The 24,594-nt window shown below is 38.6% G+C and overlaps 4 protein-coding genes across 4 annotated transcripts; all 4 read right to left on the bottom strand.

Annotated features, from left to right (window-relative positions):
* Window positions 1-678: 678 nt before the first annotated feature.
* On the bottom strand, window positions 679-3,645 carry LOC122033633 (BTB/POZ domain-containing protein NPY4-like). Its single transcript, XM_042592699.1, has 4 exons — window positions 3,509-3,645; window positions 3,049-3,118; window positions 1,494-2,687; window positions 679-1,374 (listed from the first exon to the last, which is right to left on the bottom strand). The coding sequence occupies exons 1-4, from the start codon at window positions 3,568-3,570 to the stop codon at window positions 838-840; spliced, it is 1,863 nt and encodes a 620-aa protein (XP_042448633.1). The 5' UTR covers window positions 3,571-3,645; the 3' UTR covers window positions 679-837.
* A 2,514-nt stretch (window positions 3,646-6,159) lies between these two features.
* Window positions 6,160-9,383, bottom strand: LOC122033632 (pentatricopeptide repeat-containing protein At1g25360-like). Its single transcript, XM_042592698.1, has 2 exons — window positions 6,407-9,383; window positions 6,160-6,289 (listed from the first exon to the last, which is right to left on the bottom strand). Exon 1 carries the CDS (start codon window positions 9,379-9,381, stop codon window positions 6,976-6,978), a length of 2,406 nt encoding a protein of 801 aa, XP_042448632.1. The 5' UTR covers window positions 9,382-9,383; the 3' UTR covers window positions 6,160-6,289; window positions 6,407-6,975.
* A 118-nt stretch (window positions 9,384-9,501) lies between these two features.
* LOC122033631 (formin-like protein 8) lies at window positions 9,502-15,815 on the bottom strand. Its single transcript, XM_042592697.1, has 4 exons — window positions 14,312-15,815; window positions 14,025-14,227; window positions 11,027-11,268; window positions 9,502-10,581 (listed from the first exon to the last, which is right to left on the bottom strand). Exons 1-4 carry the CDS (start codon window positions 15,619-15,621, stop codon window positions 9,790-9,792), a joined length of 2,547 nt encoding a protein of 848 aa, XP_042448631.1. The 5' UTR covers window positions 15,622-15,815; the 3' UTR covers window positions 9,502-9,789.
* A 1,572-nt stretch (window positions 15,816-17,387) lies between these two features.
* LOC122034500 (eukaryotic translation initiation factor 3 subunit E-like) lies at window positions 17,388-22,872 on the bottom strand. Its single transcript, XM_042593779.1, has 8 exons — window positions 22,566-22,872; window positions 22,333-22,487; window positions 21,926-22,153; window positions 21,713-21,834; window positions 20,230-20,449; window positions 18,398-18,540; window positions 17,931-18,074; window positions 17,388-17,674 (listed from the first exon to the last, which is right to left on the bottom strand). Exons 1-8 carry the CDS (start codon window positions 22,771-22,773, stop codon window positions 17,572-17,574), a joined length of 1,323 nt encoding a protein of 440 aa, XP_042449713.1. The 5' UTR covers window positions 22,774-22,872; the 3' UTR covers window positions 17,388-17,571.
* Window positions 22,873-24,594: the final 1,722 nt, after the last annotated feature.

Raw genomic sequence — 24,594 nt, 5'->3', positions numbered from 1 at the left:
AATAACAAACCTTAACTTTAAACTCTTTACTATTATTAAACTTAGGTTCGATCATCTGATACTTTCTGCACCAACAGTTGCCGCCATCAAACCTGGCAAGCTTAACTATACTAAATGTTAGGTCTTTCATAAAATTAGTCATTTTGAGTGGTAACATAAAGCCTTAAAATTGTTAGTGTAATACGAGGCTAGTGCGCTAAAAATCAAGACCAATCTTGAATGCTTTAAAAGGAAACAACGAATGTATTGAATTTCAAATTATGTTTCAAACCTTGTCCTTAAGGCTTTATTTGATCTATAAATTATGTAACACAAACACCAAATATCCTATAATATTAAATAAAACTAATTGCCTAAACTTTACACTAAGATAATTCAAAAAAATAAAGGAAAGGAAAATAAGAATGTGTACTGTATTTTCCATCTAACTTAGTCTCGTTATAGACAATCAAGCACAGCATGATATTGAAATAATCAAAAGTCACGACTTTTCCTTCAAATCGTGAATTTTCCTTCCTATCTTTTCATTTATTTAAAATATCCAACACATTGTTCAAACTCTATTTTCCTATATAAGCAGCTGTATATAATATTTCTTATCCAAACCTTTGTAGCTGCATTACTCGGATGACAGTAGTTCATAGTGAGTAAAACTGGTGAATCATGAGTCACTTTCTATGCCCAGTGAAAAAGGAGCCAAATAGTCTTTGATTAGTAAATTCCATACATGTTTAGAACATCAACTATTTCAATTTAGCTAGTGGCACACAATTTAGCTGCAAGCAAACTGCGTTTTCACTTGAACAAGACAGTATCATAATTGCGTCCTGGAAGCTACTAAACTTCGTATCTTATACTCCTATAAGGGGTCAACTTAGGCTCCTCTTGGTTGGAGCTTGGACTTCCTGATGTATCGGACAAGCTACTATTCTCACTACTCCGTCGGTTGCTTGATAATAGCTTCCCGAGCATCTTCTTTGGCATCACTATGCCTTTCACCTTACTGTTGCTGCTCTTGGCACAAATGTTTGTGTTTTTGTTGTCACTACCGCTGCTCCAATCATGTTCGTTGACCTTCCCCCCAACATGGAGCTTTATGGCTTTTGGGTCATCATCAACTAGGCCATCAGGGCATTCGTCCTCGGTGTTGGTTGTGATGACTGACCTTGAGCTACCATACGATGCGCCACTTTCAGCTTGGGTAGAGGTAGCAGCCAACGCTCTCATCTGCTGAAAGTACAAGACCTGCACAACCATTCGCAATGGTAGTCGTTCATTCTGAACAGAATGTGCGCATGCATCCGCTGAAAGCTTCTTACAGTCTATCAATGCACATAGCCTTTTCTTCTCATTCTTGCTAAGGGCTGGATGTTCCTATTTATGACATTAAGAATATCAATGCAATGAGGAACTTTTATAGAATCAAAGCATTCTTATAATTTGTTCAAGAGAGAGACCTTTTATATTATCTTCATAGAGTTATGTTAAGTTACCTTGAGGAAAGTATCAATGGCAAGATAAAGCTCATCATGAGTGGGTCTTGAATCACTTGGTACTATTTCAACAAGATCAATAAACTTGGAAAGTGGTAGGTTATGATCTTTCACAACCTCAGCAAGATATCCATCAACTAGCTTAGCTACGGTGACCTTTGCACTGGCTGGGGTCAAAGCTGGTCTACTTAACTCATGAATCTTTCTGCTTGTTGCTGCTGGACTGGGTTGGGCGGCACAGTTTTCCTGCATCATGAATTCTTCCACTATATTGAGAACCATGTCGATGTCATACATGGTATCCTCGCCTGAGGTAGAAGGAATCAGTAAATCAGGCACCGTGGCATCTTCTAATTGTCTTCCTATCCGCTTCACAAGTTCGTTCATGCTAGTTTCGCTACAATCTAGTAATCTACCAGCTCTCAGTAACTTAAGTAGAAAACTGCAGGAGACACAGCCCTTATTTGAGGGCAATAATGAAATGATTGTCTCTAGCAATGATCTGTTCTTTGCTGCATCACCTCCATTTCCATTATTTGCAAATCCTTTGCCCAAACTTGAGAGTTTTCTGTATGTATATGATTTCAATGCCTCTCCAATCAATTCAGCATCAGCTTTCGCCTTAGTTTTAATGGTCAATATAACTTTTTTAAAGAAGTCAATCTGAAGCTCGCACAAGTCTTCAACCCACCAGTCATTGGGCACTGAATATTCTTTTCTAACTCCATTCAAATGAGGATCGTGACCGTTTTCAAATGGAAGCTTTCGCCTATTGTACGTATATGACCATTCTACTTCTGAAGGATCAATTGAGGCCTTGGATGCTATAGAGTCTATGCAATCGCTAATCAATTTCAAGTCCTCTAACCAAGGCAGAAGAAATCTTGTAGTCTGAAGAACTATGATGGAGTCTTTCCAGCCACGTAAAATGCTTGTTCTTAGGAACACACCGATCTTATAAATAAGGTTCCCTTTCTCAACTGTTTCATTCATTTCTAAGTACTCAGCAGCACAAAGTGCAACAGCTACATTGTGGGCATTGAGTGTCACAGTAATACCATAGCAAAACTTCGCACAGATTTCAAATGCTGCAGCACCTCCAGGGATATCGGAAATGGAAACCTCATCACTTTTTTCACCATGTGGGGACGCGATCAGTTTCTGCATAAGTTGGCTCTTGGACAACAGGGGAAACTAACGCAAAGACAAGGAATTACATAAGCAGAATAGTACAGAAGAGTGGCTGAGGAATATACCAAGTTCTATCGTACACCAATTCTTATCCCTATCATCAAACTGAAATCACAGTTTTCCATATTTGTATACGATCTTTGTTTATCATATAAGCATACACAATCATCTACATTATCCTAAGTTACCCATATGTTTGCAAAAATCATAAAATTGCTCTGAATTATAATGTAACCTATGTTAAATTTAATGTTCTCAGCTTCCATCGCCTAAAACCTTGTTTATGCCTTATTCAAACTTCTCAGATTCAATGCTCAAAGCTAGAAGGAATGAAGCATAAGAAAGATTAACCCATACAACTTACCTTGTGTAAATGAAATTTGATATTTCCAACATGAATAATAATGTCAGCTGGTAAGTCAGTTGCCACTGACCTGCAAAGAGAGGTAGGCCATCTTAATATAGGAACAGAATGACAAATTTTCAAATAGGAGGAAAAAAAGAGCTAAATAATAGATTGAACTAGCTATTGTGACTTAGATAATGACCGAGTTGCAACAAAAACATACTACTCCATTCACCCGGTGGTTCGCTTGTTCCATGAAACATCTTGCAGATACTAGATGCAACTCAAAGACACTTTTAGTAATGATTTTATAACAAACAGCTTTGATTTTGAAGTAACATGGGAGACATCAACATGGCTACTTTTCGCATAGCTCTATCATACAGTTCATTCACAAGCAACTCCATTGGATCTCCAAACAATCATTGATGGCCAAATAAATAAAACACAAACATCATGTAGTAAAGTAGCAAGTCACCTGACATCCTTTCCTTCACTCTGGAAAAAATCAGGTTTGGATCCAAGCTTCATAAACTTCATTGTGGAACCAAAAAGATTGCACCTTCTATTTTTAGTTTCACAACGACCGTGGAATCTTTTTCTGGAGCAACTTGGTGCAGCGGAGACAGAAACCTACTCTCAAAACTAGTTTACAGTTAAAGGAACAGGGTAACACCCTCAAGCACAGATCTGAACCCAAATTCCTCAAGTCACCTGAAACAGCAAAAATATCATCATTTATGTTAGGAGAATGGAACCACAGACAGTGAGCATCTCTGAATGCTTTTTAATGCCATGGAGGAGTTGAAGGATGCAATGGCAATTGCTGAGGTAAATGAATCTCGTCAAGTTAGAAAAGAGACCTCACATGAAAATCACATGGAGCAGTCGCATGAAAGCCAAGGCTGCATGCGATTGTGTATGCGCTTGAAGTTTTAAAAGTTGAACTCGGTATTGACGGCTCAAAAAGAAAAAAAAAATGGAGTTGCAAGAGCCATGGAGAAGTACAGATCACAAACGTTGAAAGAACAAGACTATAATGGAAGGAGGAAAGAAAAGGAGAAAAATGAAAGCTTGTTGAGGAACACTGAAGAAAGATGAAAATAGTGAAACACACGAAAAAGGGAGCATAAACGGGGGGAAACATAACCTGCATTGACAAGAATGGCAAACGTTGCTGGGAAGTAAACAACAACTCACCTCAGAGCACAAGAAAACAGAGCCGACCAGATCAAGCAAAGTGAAGGCTAAAGCCCAAGAGCAAGAGAAGCAACAGCAGGTAGACCATCACAGGTATAGAAAGAAGAATAAAAAGTTGATGGGAAAGAGTAACCCACCTTGACGAAACTTGGCTTGGACCCTTTTCCAGGTGTCTTCAAACTCGAAGCCCCAAGCAGCTGGAAGCCCACAATATGCCCCCTTCCATGCCCACACCCCTGCACTCTTGTCAGGCTCTCTCGCTCAACCCACGCACCCACCAACCCTACACCACCAGCTTCATGCAGAGTACTCGGAAACAAGGAAAAGCAGGTAGCTTTCAATTCGGATGGAACTGGACAAACCAAAGAGGAAGAGCTCTGAATCCCTCTTGCCCTTTCAGCTGCTCTATCATTAGAATAGACAATCGATATGATCACAAACACTGCTTCTGCTTCTCTTTTCCCTTTCTCTGCTTTTTATTGCAATTTAATGGCATCTTTTAGATCTTCACCTTCTCTCTCCTCTTCATGACACTGCTTTGCCGTTTCTGCCCTTTGGCTGCTGAATATTCTCCGATAACTGATGCAATCCTTGCTTTGCTACAATTAAATTTGGTTAATCTCACAAAACATCTAGTATTTAGTTTATAGATTCTCCAACATCTCTTTGACTGATTTATCAAAAAGTTCCTGAATTTTATATATGTTCAATTATATTAATTATTATTCTTGCATGGTTTTTTTTTTCCTTGGATGCTCCTGTTCTGTTCTTGTGATGATGATGGAGCATCCTAAGTTAGGTGGCTTTCTTTCTCGTGAGGAAAAAAAATGATGGCAGCATGTGGCCCATTGCATTTGAGGAATCGATTCGGTAGAACCAGTCAACGGAGAAGTAGATTGCTTATTAGTACTTTTCAGATGCACTGCATCAGAGAAGCCAAGAAAGCTATAATTTGATCACAATACAAGAGCAATACATCATCATGCCTACCCTCCACTCCATTGGGCCTGCTCTCATCGTACTTTAAAAACTTTATCAAGAACCTGAGACGATTTACGTATTTTGAAAAAATTGAGTATAAAGTTCGTTTTGTGGGCCTGATTAGAGATAGCATCATAGCAGGTCCTTGTGAGCTTGTGAACTGGTGATGCGTGAAGGTTGGACAAGAATATTTTCCCCCTCTGGAAGTAAAAGCCAACTCAGTGCGATTCCCTTGCTTTGTTGACAAACATTTTTTTATCTAGGCTGGATACTAGAGAATTCATCTAGTTGACAAAATTGTCGTAAAGAATATAGGGAATCTTGAAGTGCCTGTTCTAAGGTCCTTGTTGCCAAACTTTGAAAGAGTCTCCTGCTGTTGTGCTTAGACTAGAACACAAAGAGTACATTACATTTAAGTCTTTATTTACTTTCTGCCTTTATAATACTGCCTTAAATCTAGTGATTTCCTCTTGTTAAACGTCAAGCTGGGCTTAATCACTTCTCTTTGATTATTATATTTTTCTTTCTTTTTCGTCTGTCTGTTACAGAGCACAAGATTTGGTGCTTTTAGTGTGGTTTGGCCAATCCACAACTGCTGGCTTGAGGATTGTGTGGTGTCAGGGCCAAAAAAGCAACAAAGTGAAGGCTTAAATGCTTTGACGTTCACAAACTTAGATGCTTGTAGAGAATTCCAATTATTATTATTATTATTATTATTATTATTATTATTATTATTAAAAAAAAGTGTGCGTGCAGGTATCAGAATTCGGAACAGTGTAAGAAGGTCCTTGGCCAAGACCAGGAACATGATTGCTAGTTATTTGTCGCAACAGAATATTTATCTAAATGGTTAAATATTTATCCATGGCTTAGATCAGTTTGGAAAAAAAAACAAAGATAGTGAATTGAGGAGCTTACTTGAGGGAATATTGGACAGAAGATCCAACAAGAACAAGGCAGAAGTTTAGCAGTGCCAGAGGGAGTGAATGCCGCAACATCAACATAACTTCGCTGTCAATGGAGGTTCTATGAACCAAGACAAAGTGAAGCAGAGTCGAGGTTGCCTTCGGCGAGATGACTGTCAGTAAAAAAAAAATCTATTAATTTATCATATTCAACCACTAATCTAAAATATTTAATCTGAAGTTGTCAGCTGGAACAAAAACAAACGCCAAGATTTATAGTTCGTCAGTACGTTTCCACAATTTCAAGACGGCAACTGATACTTGAAAAGAGAGCACTTCATTTTTGAGCAATAAGTTTGTGAAATCCTAAACCACCAACACGAAAGGCACCACGCCTGTTGATGGCCTGCCAAGTATTTTAAGCACCATGCTAATTGAATGCTAAACCAATGCAGAACAGCAGAAGACCAATACACTGAATGAAATGGTGGTGCTAGAGAGCAATGCACTGAAGACTTCAAGTTCTAGGCGTCATGTTCGCTTGCAAGTGCTATCCTGTGGCTTGTGGCTAGTCCTTTTACTTCTTGTTGAAACATGGTGGAAGGTCTAGGGAAGGTCAATCCATGCGACCTTGTTTTCGCATGTAAAATAATTCTTATATTTCAAACTCTTTTAATTCATGGATAGACCTTGGCCTCGTCCAAAATATACAAGTCCAAAATCTAAATCCATGCTATGCCAGATTTAGGCTCTTCGAGGGGTTAAAATAAATTGAACTTGATTAGCCAAGAAAAAACTCCATTGGATGCAAAGCAGCAATGGCATAATAAGAGTCAAGGGTCTGGATGAGATGCAAGCATCACCAATAATTCCCACAAGAACACTGACCATCCTTGAAATGATGAAACCGCTTACCATCTCTGACAACAATCTCTCTACCAACTGCGATTGACATGAACATGATTGCAGAATGGCAATCTCCACAGATTCTTAGATTCTTAAGAACTCTTACTGGAGCTTCAGTTGGTAACTTTAGAAGGCCATATGCAACGGCCAATTTCTCACTATGGGTAGACAAGACATACTCTTTTTGCTCAGTCTCAACGTCATGCAACACAAACTTGGTATCTGGCACGTAACCCAGTTTTCGCATCTTGACACTTAGAATCTCAAGGAACTTGTAAACATGTTGTCCATCAGGATGTGTTGTATCATTCACAAGGAACACATGAACCTTATTGGCAACTTCAATCCAGCTGCATCCAGGTTCCTTTTTTACTCCTCTATCCTTCATCAGTTTTCTTACTTTAGCCACTTCGGCCCACTGGCCGACAGCTGCGTAGATATGAGACAAGAGGACATATGTCCCATCCTGTTGCGGAATCACCTTCAAAAGCTGCTCTGCAGCATGTATCCCAAGAGACATATCACCATGAATACGGCACCCAGAGAGAACAGCCTCCCAAATAGCTGGACCAGGTACCGAAGGCATTGTTTGGATGACATTCCAAGCTTCAGAAATTCGACCAGCTCGACCAAGCAAATCGATCAATCTGGCATAATGATCTTCCCCTGGGCTAATACCATATTGGCGTTCCATGGATTCAAAATATCGGAATCCTTCCTCGACTAAACCTGAATGGCTGCAGGCTGACAGGACTGTGAGAAAAGATATCCGGTCTGGCATCATGCCATCGTCAATCATCCGGTCAAAGAGATCAATTGCTTCTCTTCCATACCCATGCTGACCAAGGGCTGCTATCATTGCATTCCAAGACACAAAATCAACATTCGGCATCAAAAGAAAAGCTAGATGTGCTGCCTCCATCGAACCACATTTTGCATACATTGTCAACAATGCATTTCCTGCTGAGTTGCCCGACTCGTAGCCATATTGGATCAGCTGAGCATGGAGCTGCCTTCCATGCTCAAGTGCCCCTAAATTGCCACAAGCAGCAATAGCTCCCGCAAAAGTATAGTCGCACGGTTTGACACACTTGTCCATCATGTGACTGAAAAGTTTTAAACATTCCTCTGCAAGACCATTATGCAAGTAGCCCGAGATCATGACCATCCACGTCAATTGATTCTTCTGTGGCATTTCCTTGAACATATAAACCGCATCACGAACGCACCCATTGTTCAGATACCCTGACAACATGGCATTCCAGGAAACAATGTCCTTTTTCCGAATGTCATTGAAGATCCTTTTTGCAACATTGACTTTTCCATCTTTTGAATAGAGAGTGACTAACATGTTCTCAACAGGCAATGCAGATTCTGGATCAAAATCTGGCCCTGAACGGATGATGTGGGCATGAACAGCCTTGCCGTGCCCGAAGAGGCCTGCATTTGTACAAGCACTGAGGACGCTAGTGTAAGAAAATTCATCCATAGGGATGCCTATCGAGTGCATGTTCCTAAACATCTCAAGGGCTTCAGCAAAAAGCCCGTGATGGACATACCCTGAAATCATCGCATTCCATACCACATCAAATCTTTGCTCCATTGCATCAAAGACCCGACGAGCCTCAATGATGTCACCTCTCCTAACATAGCCAACCACCATCGAGGTCCAGGACAGCTCATCCCTGCCAAGCATTAGATCGAACACTTTCCGAGCGTACACTGCAGCCTCCGCAGCCTCGCACTTGGTATACAGCGCGATGAGAGCGTTCGATACGGAGATTGCTATTCCAGTTCCTGACTTCTCCACAGCGCAATGGATCTGTCGGCACTGTGTGAGCTCAAGAGGAAGTACAGCCGCTGCAGCACTGAGAACGCTCGTGAATGTATAGCTGTCGCAGGGGACGCCATCGGTCATCATACGACGGTAGACAGAAATAGCCGCGTGGCCGTCGGAGGCGCGAGAGTAGCCGGTGATCATCGCGTTATAGAAAACAGTGTCACGAGAGGCCAACGGTGTGCTCTCGAAAATCTGGCGGGCGGCGTCGTGGAGGCCATCGGCCGAGTAGGCGGTGATGAGGGAGGTGGCGGCGATAGAATCGCTTCTTCGGGAGGAGGTGGCGTCGAAGAGGCGGCGGGCGGAGGGAAGGTCGCCGAACTTGGAGTAGAGGTCGATGAGGCGGTTGAGGATGTGCGCTCGGGGTCTAAATCCAGAGGCGAGGAAGTGAGAGTGCACGGCGCGGAGGCGACGGAGCAGAGTAGCCCGTCCGGAAGCGGCAGCCAGGCGTTCGAGGAGGGTGGCGTAGCGGTGGGCGACGCTGGGCAGATCGAGGGACAGAGAGGAGACATGTTCTCTCATCCACTCGCGTCGACGAGGCGACCCTTCGTCGGGTTTCCTCCCAAGGCTTTAAATTTAAACTGTAGGAATTAAAACGATCCCACTAGATCGGACGGATAAAAGAACCCTCCGTAAAAAGTCTTTTGCAGAAAACTACACAAAATTTGAATAATTTAAAAAGAATATAAATATCTATGCCCGTCTGATAATTTACAACAGGAGGAGACCGAACGCTAATCTCTATCTTCGAACTGTACGAAACACCGTATGTATGATTGTGCCTTCCTCTAAGGTCTTGTTTATTCCTCTTGTACATTAACTGACCCTGCCAATATACCACGGAGTCGTTTTACTTGGTCGTATTCTCAATCCCCTGATCATCTTCACATAGATCGGCTGAAGCATGCATACAAGTCAGACCATCACTGATCAGTTATATGACGATGAGCTATCGTTATCCGAGTGGGCATCTCGTCGCCATTCAGACCTTTGAAAGACTGGATGAGAAGAACTGCCAGATATTAGGAAGGAACTAGCAGATCCCATCACTGTCCTCTCGTGCAAATTGCCCACTTCCTTGCAGACGTTATCTAGGACTGATAGGAAGTCTCTCACCACCATGAAGATTCTAAGAGGGTGGGCTTCCTCCTTTGCAGCATCGCCGTGAAAGTACTCCGTAGTCTCCTTTACCGAGTTCATCACCGTCTTCTCCTTGACTTTAACACGATCGATCTCCTTTTCAGCCTCTACAAGAAATATCTTCATCATCTCAAAAAACTTCAGCCCTTGTGTGCATGACTTCTCTAGCTGTATGACAGACTTTATCTTCTCAAGGCCAGCTTCTAGCTTTAAGACATATCCACTCAGCACATCCGAGTCCATTCCAGCTGCCCGTCTGACATTTCCAAGCTCTTTGCTTAGCCCAGCTACAACTTTTAAGCCTTGTTTCCTGAATTGTTCTTCTCCTAGGTTGTTAGATTGATTTTCTGTTGTTGGCTCAGTGCCTGATCCTTCAGACCGGATGATTTCTTGAACGACAAAGTGGAGAAGTGTGGTTTTCCCATCTGTCCCTTTCACATCTGCTAGTTTGAGAAGTGTGTCAAGCTTGAATGCTTTAGCTTCACCACGGTTGGTTCCCACATTCATCCTGTTCCCAGTCCTAAGAACAGCTTCTAGGAGCTTAAGAAACTGTCTGCTGCTTCTTAGATCTTCGCATGCTGCCTGTAAAATGTTCCAGGATTTGAAGAGATAATTAATGCTGTAAAAATATTGACATTCAGTGTTAATTTATTGATTTGTGTTTGACAGTCTTTAGAACATCTCAACAAGATTATTTTATGGGTGACTGACTCACAGTTATTCATAACTAAACAGAAATACTGAAAAATGAAACTAAGAAAGAAGTGAAAGTGATGTAATGCTGCAGTCTGATATGATAACCATCCAAATTCCAATTTAGTAAATTAAGCCTAATTATTTGTAAAATGAGAAATAAGTGATGACGTTAGAAAAAAATATAAGAATTTTCAGTTTGTAAAAAAAAAATTACATGAGTTTTTCCATGAACAACTTTATGGTTCACTAAATCAAGAATATTAGCAAAAGAAATCGAACAATATCTTGGCTTTTAGTTGCAAAAATGGTGAAGCATGATTGCAATAATTACCTCCAAAGTTTGAAAAGATTTCAATAGAAATTTGACTTCTGTATCAAAATTGGCTCTATATAGCATCGCATCAACTCTTTTGAAGGCAAATGGGACATCCAAGACTGCTTTTAGAAAGCGCTCAGCTGAACCTAACTTTTGTAGGTCACCTGGGTAGTCTCGTAGTTTCAGTTCTTCCTCCTTTGTGGGAGCCATTTTGACCAAAGTTTCCAAAAGCTCAGTTCCCAAACATCTAGCATTACCTGTTGCAGAAAATGTTATTGTTTAATAAAGTTCAAGTTGGAAACTATATAAAACTTACATCACAATAGTTATAATCATCAGATAATCCTACTAGATTAAACAGGTCCATCTGCATCAATCCTGAGGCATAAGGGTTGATGCTTTGATCAAACATAATTGATTATGGCATCTAATGACTAATGTAACCATCAAAGGTAGCTTTGGCAACACCAAAACAACGAAACGAATGGGGGCGACAGTTAATGAACATATTTTTGTTTCTTCTTTTCTTATTATCCTTTTGAACTGTGATACTTGGGGTATGTTTATTTACAGAGAAATGGGAGGAGAGAAACTAGGAATTACAGAAAATATATAGTTATTTTTATGTATCTTCTCTCCAAGTTAACTGACACCATGATAGTTTTGAGCCTGTTCTACTATACAATATGCTTCTCTTGAAGCTCTCTCATTGAAGAAAACTATCTTCATTTTGGAAATGGATGCTAACAGTCATCTTCCGATGCATCATTCTGAATCAATTATACCTTTCAAGACGTATAATGTACGAGAGAGTGATCAGGAATTACTTATTGGCAAAGAAACTTGGTTGGTGACATTTCAGCTAAGGGGCCCAAGATTATCAAGTCAAACTTGTCCCTTTGGATTACCATTGGTCATATATCTTCTGAAATTCTTTATGTTTGTGCAACTGACCTAAGGCAGAGCCTTGTTGCTCACTTTGTTTAGTCTCTTTGATTTTTCTAATATAAAGTGTTATGCTTGTTATTGGTAGAGAATAGAATATAGTTTGCTTTGGTTGGGACAGAAAAGAAAATTGTTTGAAGATGCACAGTGATTAATTTATTTTTCTTTGATAGTATTAGATATTCAAGATAAAACTAGTTTCGATTAAACTAATTAGGTGTGCTTGTCTTTTTCATTTCTCTTTAAGTTAACCACCAATACTCAAGTCAAATCACAAATTAAATGTTTAGGCAAAGCCAAAAACATGTGTTTGTTTTCCACCAGTTTTAAGAGTAAGCAAGTTGTAACCTTCAGATTCTATATGGTCTTTTCCAAGAGGACATACAGAGACAAAAACTTAGACAAAGCCTAATTCAAATACGAGTTGGTGCCTTGGTGGATATTTTATGCTCCACGTCCATTAGTAGTGTGGTGGTCCATTATATAAACTAGTCTTTTTCCTAATAGCGCTAGTTTTTTTGGATAAGTTAGTAAATCAAATCTAACCATCTTCAAATAAATCCTATTTTAGCCAATCAGCAACCTTTTAGAGTCACTGATGGTAGAACCACAAGAGGATGATAAACATTGACATGAGTATATATGTATGCAGAAAAATCTTATTCTTGTTGGCATTGTGATGAATTCACCAATGCCCCTTGTAAAACATTTAAAAAAAAAAGTGAATTTATATGGCAATACCCCTTGTAACTAGGGCTGTAAATGAACCAAGCGTTCGTGAACAAGCTTGGTGTTCGGCTTGGTAAGAGCTTGTTTATGTTCGTTCAATATACATAAAATTAATTAAACAAACAAGCTTGAACAGCTCGTTAAGCTAAACAAACAAGCTTGAACACATATGTGTTCAGCTCGTTAACGTTCGTGAACAACGTTCGTGAACAATGTTCGTGAACAATGTTCACGAACCATATTTATTAATAAAACTCTTTCAATATGCTAAATAAATAATAAAATAAAATAAATAAATTTAAATTATCAATCTTAATAACTAATCAAACAATTAAAAATTTCAAACAATCAAACAAGCTTGAATTGAGAGCTTGATAATATCTAAATGAACCAAGCTCAAACCAAGCTCAAGCCAAGCTCGAACCAAGCCCAAGCCAAGCTCCTGTCAAGCTTGAATTGAGAGCTTGATAACATCTAAACGAACCAAGCTCAAACCAAGCTCAAGCCAAGCTCGAACCAAGCCCAAGCCAAGCTCAAGCCAAGCTTGAATTGAGAGCTTGATAACATCTAAACGAACCAAGCTCAAGCCAAGCTTGAATTGAGAGCTTGATAACATCTAAACGAACCAAGCTCAAGCTCATAAAAAATAAACCAAGCCAAGCTTGAACACTCATTTCAAAAGCTTGGTTCATTTTAAGCTCGGCTCGGCTCGGCTCGGTTATCTTATCAAACAAGCTTGAACATCCCAAAGCTCGGCTCGGCTCGTTTACAGCCCTACTTGTAACCTTTTACTCTTAGGTATCTCTATCCATTTTCTTCTCTAGACTAGTATATCTTTGCCGCTCCTTATATTTTCTCATGCAACCTTTTACCCTTTAGTACTTCTATCCATTTTAGAACAGAAACCAACAAAATCACATTTAACTAGGCAGATGCTTGTAATTGTAAAATAAACACAGACAATAATTGAGACCAAAGACAATTAATAAAGATGGAAAAAGACATCTTAGCTTTTTATCTCCTGAAAAGTTAGATGGCAACGATACAGTTTTATATACACAGAAGAAGCTCCAAATTGGTTTTCCAATTACACAAAGGCCCATAGAATCCAATTAAATAATTATCGGGTCATTTTAATATGAGAGTTACTACCCAACTACCTTGATGGAAACTAAGAATGTTCAATCATAAGAGGAGTCGACAAAAGAAAATTCATATAAGCATAAGCCAAAAATTAATTCCAATTTGACTTTGAGTATGATGCAAGCTATATCAACATATTTTATGAGAAGCGGCAAATTAGCTCAAGCAAACTGATGCAAGGAAATAATCTGCTTACCATCTAAAAGTGCTTCGCAGATCTCTTCTCTTGTTACATTCAATGCCCTCAGGAGGATTGCAATATTCTGTGATTTCTTCGGATCCAACACTCTGTTTTCATGCTTGAAGGAGAGCGCATCCTGTCTTCTTCTCGAATCATTATGAGAAATAGAACTTGTGGAATTGTTGATGAAAAGAGTTTCCATTGCATCCTCATTCAATCTGCCAAAATGAACAAAGTAATATAATTATCACCATTGATGGCTTTTGAAACTTTGTAAGACTGCATCTTTGATCAAATCTTACTGAAATGAGCTCGATTTCAACTGGTCCCAAACCATTGCTCGATCGGAACTTGCTTTAACTTTGTCCCAGTGAAGGGGCTTTAATCTAGGCTTCGTATCACCATCCAAACGTTCTCCCACCTCGTCATTCTGATGCGAAGAACTGGCAGCGACTCGATTGCCAAGCTTCGTAGGAAGGAGCGGTATGTTAATACGTGTAGCTTCGGGGGGAAGGGGATGCAGTAGCCGACGCCTCGAGAATGGTGCAATAGGAGCGTTGATTGATTCATCGTTTTTGGTAAACGCGTCAGAAATGGATGAAGGCAGCGGCGGGGCCGGGGGCGGAGGCTGCGGCGGGGGCGGGGGTGGAGGCGGTGGATTCCTGGTGGCATTGTACAATCGTGGAGGTGGTCGAGGAGGTGGCGGAGGCGGCGGAGGTGGTGCTGGAGGTTGCCGATTCAATGGCAGGATCATCTGTTTCACTTCGGAATTAGGGTAATTGGTGAATTGCATTCGAGGGGATGATCGCCGTGAGTGAGGGGCAGCCTCCGCCACCGAGCTCATCAAGAATTCCTTACCTCCGCTACTCATACTAGGGAGGCTACGCCGCGATACTGGACTGCTTGGTGTCTCGCTGGTGGCGGATGCCAATGACTTCTGCGGAGTATAGAAAGTATCCTCGTCCGAGGATGCGGTCGGAGCACGCCCCAAACTTTTCCTCGAAGCAATCGCGCTCAACGGCGGTAGCGGCTGGAGCTCGGGGCTCGGGGGATGCATCTCCACAACCGGCTCCACCCCCAGCGGCGATCCAATAAGTTCCTGGCTTCCCCCGCAACTTGAGGCCCCCGTCGACGCCGTGTCCGCGGCGCCGAGGTAGAGAAAATCCGGCGCCGGCACAGCAGCAGAGGCTGCGCGGCTTTCCATCCGGCCACTGCTATCACAACGGCCCATGAGCTTCCCGGAATCGGACGGCCTCTCCGCCCTTCGCCGTCGGTACAAGTACAGCCCCGTCAAGAGAATGACTACGAGGACCGCTATGGAGACGGGGACAGCGACGGCGACGACCGTCTCGGACGCAGAAGAGGAAGTCGAAGAGGCTGAGGCGGCGGCAGAGGCGTGGGCCTGACCCGTGGTCTCAGGCGGGGAAAGGACGCCCGGGACAGAGGGATTAGAGCCTTCCGGCGCCGGATCCGAGAACTCCTGAAGGGGCGGCGGAGGGGTCCACTGAATTGGGTACAGCGGCTGATGGAGGACCCTCCGGCTGCCTCCGCCTTCGCCTTCTCCTCCGACGGTCGGACAGAGGAGGGACAGCGGCAGCAGAAGCCACATCATAGCGTTACGGTTGCTTAACTAACGCCGTTTCGTTCATCGAGCGTGAGAAAACAGTCGAAGCTTCGACAAGGAAGACAAGAGAAAGACGCGAGATCGAGTCGGTGTGTATTCGTGTGTTTATTCTACCCTTCGACTCCGTCGAACAAGGTGGGTGAATGACGTCAGCACGGCCGCCATTCATCCGTCGGCTTGTGAAACCGATTCCGCCCTCGTCCCTTCTCCCGTCTCGCACCGAGACACGTGGGCTAATACATCCCCCGTGCCCGAAGCACCAGCATCCACTGCAGCAAACCATTGACGGAACAGCAAAGTGAAAAATAACGACGGCCCCACCGCCGAAGCCCCCGTCAGGTTTCATTCCACATTACACGTCAAGCATCTGCTTTCCCTGTGTCACGTGCCCCGCGGCCTAAAGCGGAGCCAGACACCTCCTTTCCGGCTGGCCGTCGGTCTCCGAATCGTACGGCCACGATGAGCTAAAAATAAGGTGGAGGAAATAAAATATTGCTCGATGTTGTACGTTCGTCGAAGGGGTGCGTAACTCTGGAAGCGTGGCATCGTCATGCGAAAGCGACGGGAATTGGAAGGCATCAGCGAAAGGTGTCGGTGGGCGTTGGCGCCTTCCCTGTTTTTTCTCCAAAGCATCAGAACAACGCGAAAGCTAGCGAACCGCGTGATCCCCGCCACACCACAAATCCCTCCTCGCAGTGTGGGGGAGTGTGGACGCCCGTTTTGTCTTTTTAGAAATCAGGCTGCTTCTGTTCTGGCGGAGAAAATTTCGCCTTAGTCATTCAAAATTATTAGAAAAAAAATACATTTGACCTCCGCTGCTTGCAAATATCATTCCCGTTTATTCCCGAGCGACGGTGCAGCTGCATCAACACTGGTAATTTTCAAAGTACTAATCAACGCGTTTTATGTTAAGACTTAAGCCACAAATAATTTTCCTTGTTTAAGTTAATAGCTAAATAAATATTTAGAGAAATGACGTAGACAATCGAGAAATACGTTCATTAATCAGCATATTGTCATTCCCTACATTCCACCGTCACAATAAAAGTCGGAAATCATTTGATAAAAAATATTAAATAACAAACTTTACGGATGGAATTATGCAAAAACAAATGACTCCATAAATAATTTTTCTTCAAACACAGGCGATTATTTAAAAATAATCAAGGCCGCATCTTCCTAATCAGTGCAAGAAAAAGAAATATTTCATTGAGTATAACAGCATTCATATCAATTATCTTAAATTAAATTTTTATCTTATCCTACTCATTCCCTAAACATATATTTTATGAATAATATTTTTTTAAATTTAAGAAATTAATTACATTCCCTAAATATTAAAATAATATTTCTCTCTCCTCCTTCTAATAATAAAAATTTTCTCTCTCCTTCCTTTAATAATAAAAAAAATTTCTCTCCTCTATCTCTTTCCCCATCTAATAATAAAAAAAATATAAAGAAAAAAGAAAAAAAAAAATAAATATATGATAAATTATAAAAAAACTGATGTATCATGTAATAAAAAATAAATATTTAAATTTAATAAAATAATTTTTTTATCTTAAATTTGGTATGAGGATACTGATTGGTCTAACAATCCTAACAAGTCACACAGATTGCCCCGAGATTCTACTGGTTCGTTGCATGTGTTATCTGCATTCATTTACTATACAGATATAAAGTTATATTACTTGATGTCCCACGTTTTATTTTAGAGACATCCAATAAAAGACGAGACATGCGAAACATCAAGATAAACAAGTGAAAAGGAATATGAAAATAATACTAGCCATTCAAGATACTTGGGATAGATATATTTTTAAAAAAAACAAGCTTACAACAAAAACGCCTAAATCAGGTCCCGAAGAACATTAGTATACCAACAAAAGCCTTCGCAATAATCAAAGATCTCAAGAGTGGTCCTACCAACTGCCTCCCTTAACGAGAAGCTTGTGCAACTTGTGCAGGTTCCACGATGTTCTTTGCCAACAAGTAAGTCCGCGTATTGAGATTCTTCATGGATTCTATTATCTGTTCATGCCTGGAAAGATAATAAGCATGAAGATGTAAAGTTGAAAGAACGTAAGAAAAACTATAAAAAAAAAATAAGATTATTAACCATCAAAAAATTACACCATACTAAATATCATCGACAGAAAAACTATCAAGTATGAGACCAGCAGAAATGAGTAAGAAGCAGTACCACTTAGCAGCAGATAAATGCTTAATCTCAATGTCGAAATCTAGAAATAGCTATGGACAACTAGAATCGTTCATGCATCATAGTGTATACTTACACATTTTGATGAACAACAGGCATGGTGACGGTCCCCAAAGCAGCATCTATTTTGGCTTCAAGCTTCGAGTTGCGAATGAGATTTGTTATCCAAGCCAGAGATTCATCATAGGTCATGTTCAAGTTCAACTTTTCAGCGAGCACACTGTTTAGCAATTGTCAACAATTCACTTTAATAAAAATTGTCATTTAAGGTGAAAAAACATCCGAGAAGACAACAAAATATTTAAAAATAAAATGAAAACTTTTATATATAAAAGCCCAGCAACAGTTTGATCTTGAAGTTAACTTTTTGTCAAAACCAGACATCTTAACGTTATATTTGACAGACAACATAATGAATTTAACACTTTTAGCAGAAAAATAGAATTTCACACCAGTTTTTGTATCTATATCTAAAAAGGACATAGAAAAGGTCATTTGCTACTGATACACATGTTGCAAGATCTAGGGATGCATAGGGCCTACCTGATATCAATGCATCGATGGATGCGGCAGTAAGTCTCAAAAATAAAGAGCCTGGTATTTTCCAGGAATTCATCCCTCAATGGAACAGTTGCGAAGTTGGAATCTCCGACCCGTTTGCCAAGGAAGGGATCATTCAAAATCACCTAGGTAACAGAAGAATAAAAAAATTATCATTTCAAATGACAGCATGAAAACATACAAGTAGTCAAGTAGAGCAAGTAAATGTTTCAGGAAATAACATCAAAGAAAAGGAGAAGTCTCATATTTCTCTGATGTAAAAAAACTTAAAATAGAAAGACTTTTTTAGAAAGTTTCATTAGCTTTTAAATAATGCATGTCAATGAATGTCATAATGGTATAATGAATTTACATGTCAAAGCAATAAAATTTGGTTGTTGCTTGATTCTTATCAGTTATCACTTCAAACAAGTGAGCAATCACCTTAAAACAATTTAGAGGGAACATGAAGGCTTTATATATATATACTAAAGCAGATCTTCATACAAAACAGGTCTCTTCCCACGGATACAACCATCTTAATTGCAAACTACTTGATACGGGATCGATGGAGCAAATTTCTAAAGGTTATAACTTTTGATTTGGATATCAGAGACGCTCTTTTTTTTTAATCAAAATTTTCCAGGGATCTAGATTTGTTACCAGGTGAAATCTATAACTGGCCAACTTTCAGATAAAAAGCATTGTTTAGGGTTTTTTCGGAGGCTCCGAACATCCTTTTTACTATTTTTAGCAATTTTTTATGTTTAGGTATTCAAGGGTATATTTGTCTTGTGCAAGTTAAGGTCTTGGGATGCACAATAGAAAAGTCGTTGGACAAACATACAAAATTATACAAAATATAAGGATATTAAACTAATGAGTCATAACATGAAACTTTGGGGGAAAGTAATAGAAAAAATATTAAAGAAGACCACGGTGACTGAAAATCAATTTGGATTCATACCTACAAGATCAACAATAGAAGCTACACATCTTCTTAGATAATTAATTCAAAATTATCGAAAGTAAAAACAAGACCTACACATAGTATTCATCGACTTAGAAAAAACTTATGATAGAGACTCAAGAGAAATTATACGGAGAATTATAAAAAAGAGATGTGTTAGCGTAACATATATTGCACTAATTAAGGATATGTACGAGGATGTAACGACCAGAGTAAAGACTTTAGGAGAAGTAACTGAAACATTTCCAATAAAGATAAGAATTATATCATGAATTAGCGCTAAGTCCCTATCTTTTTACACTAATTATGAACAAACTCACTGCACACATTCAAGACACAGGACTGTGGTGCATGTTTGCAGATATTGTTTTAATAGATGAAACACGTAAAGGAGTAAATGTCAAACTAGAATCTTGACGAAAAATACTAGAAGGGAAAGAATTTAGATTTAGTAGAATAAAGACAGAATATATAGAATTTAAATTTAGCAATATTAGACGTAATGGAACAATTGTTAAGATAGAAACTGATGAGTTGCTCGGAACCAAGAGGTTTAAATATTTAAGATCATTTTTGCAAAACGATGGAGGGATTGAGAGAGATGTCTTATATACAATGAATACAAGCATGATGGTTAAGCCACCAGACATTTTAAGCAAATTCAATCTTCATCATGTGTTCAAAGCATATCATACCAATGCATAATCTTATAAATAACTATTTTTTCAATGCAAGTGAAGATGATCATTTTTAAAGTATTCCCAAAACAATTTCTTAATTATTACAATACTGAAACAAGATTAAGATAAATATTCCAATAAGAATTACTATGGGCAAATAAATTGTATTACTTGATGAAACTTACTTGCTCACACTCCTTGAGTTTCTTCTGAGCTTCATCAAAGTCATAATTAACATATAAAGATTCTAAAAGTTCTGTTATGGGATCCTTGTAACAGTGCTGCTCTTGTTGGATAACTTTGACCAACTCTTTCAGCATATTTCTCCTTCTTTTGTTGACAATGACAGCGGTGGCAAGATATCGGAGAAGGTGATGTGCATTTGTCTGAATAGCATTCAAGTACCTGACAAGATGGGAAAAAACGATATGTAGCTCAAAAATGAAGATTGTTCATCTCATATTATAGCAAGTTCATGCTTTTAACTACATGTTACAATTCTTCATTCTAAAATTGAGCAATTCAGTAAGTTCTCTCTTTTGTCACCAAAGGTCAGCTATTGTTTGCCAAATCCCTTGTAGAAAGGTGTCAACCAAAAAGGAGTTTTTATCTATTTACTGTTTTCAATTACAAAACCTATCATAAGAATAAGCTTTCAATTCCATGTCCTCTAACTCTTGAAATGTTTATTTTCTGGTCTTTGTAGCACATTGAAATGATGTTTCGGATACATGAATATGATATATTTTCAAGCCTATGTAGCACTTACATAGATTTTTTCAGACATCTCACACAAAGGAAAAAAAATAGATTATATGAAAGGAAACTGTGGAGAGCTATCCAAAGTATACATATCTTAGTCAAATCGACCAAGCATTTCAATGGCAACTTTTTGGGGGTCAGTCATAAAAATCCTATCACTTCACAAAGTTCTATGAAAGAATATATGGCTAGTAATACTCCAATCGTGTAAATCATTTTTATTACTTAAGATAACATTTCCTTTTGTCTATCTCTATTCTTTGCACCATCTACTCTAATAAACTCCCATAAATATAGAATCAGTTTGTTGCCCTTGAACATATCCTTATCATCTTAAATAAATAGACTCTGGTGCAGCTAATTAGAACAATAGTTAAGCGAGCCAATACTGAGTAACAGTTGCAGCCATCTCACTAACTAGGCCCATAGTCATCAAACAGGTTTTCTATTATCATCCAGTTGTTTCTAAGCATGATCTACAGTGGTTCTAAGTTTCCTTTTGTTTCTTTGATGAGCATTTATGAAACCAGGTAAATACAAGCAGTCAGAAAATTAACTAGTGGTACAAACAAGGCAGAAGTGAAAATACAAGAACAAAACCAGTGAGTAAAAAGAAGGTTCATTTTGAAATTCAAACAATAAATAAAGAGTAATATAGTACAACCAACACAAGTGAGTAACAAGATTGATAGACTAGTGGGGCAATGGTAAAGGGTATATAGAAGTGCATATAATTGTCCACGAGAAAAATTGTTCTGTGATAGGGAAAAAACTTCTAAATAACAAGTCATTAAAGTGACTAACAAACTATTAACAAAAAATGAATAAGATGAATTAATGCTAATTACACAAATTATAGATGGAAAATATTGGAGAAAAGAAAGTTTAGCGGGACAAAAGGAACACCTGTCCTGGAAGAATAAATCAATGATACTATTTCTTCCATTTTCATGGTTAAAGAAGATGAAAAGGCTCCAGTGCATCAGCCAGATTCTGTTCTGCAACTGATTTAAAGGAGAAGAAAAACTCTGCACAGTATGCAAACAAAACAGAAAGGATTAAAGTGAGCAAGATAAAACTTCTGAGACCAAACTCTATGGATTAAATAACAAATAGTACCTTTGAATCAATTATCTCTTTTAGACGATTGAGCTCCTCGAGAGCAACATCCCAATTTTGCATTAAAATTTCGGCAGCAAGTTTTCCCCACAACGCACTCAAACTTCTCTCACTATTAGTGCACAGGGCGCGATATTGGTACAAATAATCCGCAGCACCAGAATAGTTACCACATTCAAATTGGAACTTTGCATACTGATAAAGAGCCTCAATCTGATCAGCGCCAATCTATTCAATGGGCAACGCGAAAAAAGTCATCATCAACTGCTCATAAAATAACTCTTTTTGCTGCTCATTGCCTAAAACTTGACAAATTACAGCAGTAGCCTATATACAAACTTTATCAACAGCAAGTAGTTTAGATGAAAACCGTCCCTCTTTGCATAAATGAATTCGAAATATCAAACCTGAAAGCGGTCGTGAAGCATTTGGATATTATACTGTCTGTCGGGCCTCAATTCCTGAACCAAGTTAGCATCTTGAAGAAAGGATATGAGTGGCGCTGCGGATTCTTCAAGGGATTTCAACCTAGAGACGACCTCCACCCTCCTATCCACCATGGCTGCAAAACCCGCAAATTCCACACCACATGAACTAAAAAAAAAAAAAAAGAGAATAAACATACGGAAGCAAAGAGGACCTTGGGGAACGTCTTCTGTATGGTAAAGGGCCTTATGGATGTCCATGGCGTAGTCGACCATGTTGGTGTGGGAGAGAAGCTGGATCTTGGCCTTGAGAATCTCATCGTTCGGGTACAGCTCCCGCTCCTGCAAAAACTCGAGGAGCGGGAAGACAAGGTGACGATCGAGTTGAGGTGCGATACGAGAAGTTAGATCGTGATTTGCCATGCCCTAGCTTGTTTCTGCAGATCGGAGATATGGGAGACGCCGACAGAGATATGGGAGCCCGCAGATAGGAGATATGAAGCCAGTGACAAGGGATATAGGTTAGGGTTTGCGGGGCCGATGAAAGGCAAATTATATTATTTCAGTTTTTATAAAAAAAAATTAATATACTTTTTAATTCAGCTAATCAACTCGCTAAATAATTTTTTATTTGTCGTCAAAATAAATCTAAAAGTATAAATATTTTATCACCCAATACTGAAATAAATCAAGTATATGATAGTTGAGGTTCCGGATGAGTTTTTTTTTCTGTTTCACTAAAAAAAACAATTCGAAAGAAATTAAAAGTATGCAAAAAATGATTTTTAAAATTTTAAAAAATAAACAATTCAACGTAGTAGTAGTCTGTGTAGCAACTAAAAAAATGAGATTTTTATAATTTACAAAACATATTATTCTAAAATATGAAAATGTAAAAGAAATACATGTTTTAAAATCGATATAAAAATTACAAAAAAAAACATTTTTTATAAAAAAACATTTTTCTTATGATTATGCGTGTTAATTGAGCAATGACATATTTACATTTATGAAGATATTTTAAATTTAGTTAAAAGGAAGCAAAAAAATATATAAAATAAATTATAAAAATCAGTATAATTCCTGGAGAAGTCACACTGACTTCTTCAGAAAGACAGAATAAAAATTACTTAAAATTTAAAAAATAATAAGAATGAACGAATATGTTTAAAAAATAGAATTTTTTTTTTTAAATACTGGAACCCGCTCTTCTCGACTTTAAGTCTTTCCAAATAAATAATTATAATTGAAGTTTGGAGTCAATTGAGGAATATATCTATTTTATTTAGTAAATGATAATTAGCATAAATTGTAGATGTTGTAAAATAAATTGTTTGAACAATCTTAAAAATTTGAAGTCCATATAAATTGACAGCAAAATTTACAATCTTATCAATTTAAAACCAAAATTTTAAATAGTTATTAGTAATCTAATTGGCAGTAAACAGTGTATAAATCAATAGGAAACTCTATTAATAAATTAATAGATAAATTGATTATTTGTTGTGTCAATATGAATTATCTATATCTAATTTGCGGGGATTAGGATAGGATGGAGTGCAATATAAGAGGAGAATTCAATGACTTAAATAGCTTAATTATAATGGAGAACAAATCTGTTTATTATGTTCATTGTTTTACACATCAACTATAACTTACGCTTGTAGCCGTTGCTGAAAATCATATGAGGATTTCTACTTTTTTTTTTTTTTTTTTTTTTGATATGGTTGTATAATTGAACAATATTATTAGAGCGTCATGCAAGTGAAAAAACATATGAGAATCAATTTAAAAAAATTATTAAAGGAATTGGCAATGGTGATATCTTCACTAGACGATGTATGAATCCAGAGAAAATATTAAAAAGAACTGGGAACACATGTTATGGTTCATTTTAATACATTATTAAGCTCGATATACTTGTATCCTTCGATTATTGATGTCCTTTTATTTGTCGAAGAGGAGGGGAAAAAATTACAAGCAAAAGGCTCAAGCAAATAATTTGTTGAAATTGATTAAAAATATGAATTTATATTTCAGATACACTTAATGAAAAATATCTTGAGAGTCATGAATGATTTGTCATAAGCTTTGTAAAAAAAAGATCAAGACATCGTAAATGATATGATTCTTGTGAGATCAAGCAAACATCAACTGCAAACCATGAGATATGATGGTTGGGATTTGTTACCGAATGAAGTTTCTTTATTTTGTGTTAAATATGAGATAGTCACCCCCACATGG

This window comes from Zingiber officinale, chromosome 11B (genome assembly GCF_018446385.1).
Source record: "Zingiber officinale cultivar Zhangliang chromosome 11B, Zo_v1.1, whole genome shotgun sequence".
NCBI lineage: Eukaryota > Viridiplantae > Streptophyta > Magnoliopsida > Zingiberales > Zingiberaceae > Zingiber > Zingiber officinale.
Note: the sequence above shows the minus strand (reverse complement) of the source record. Positions and strands in the feature narration are given on the sequence as shown.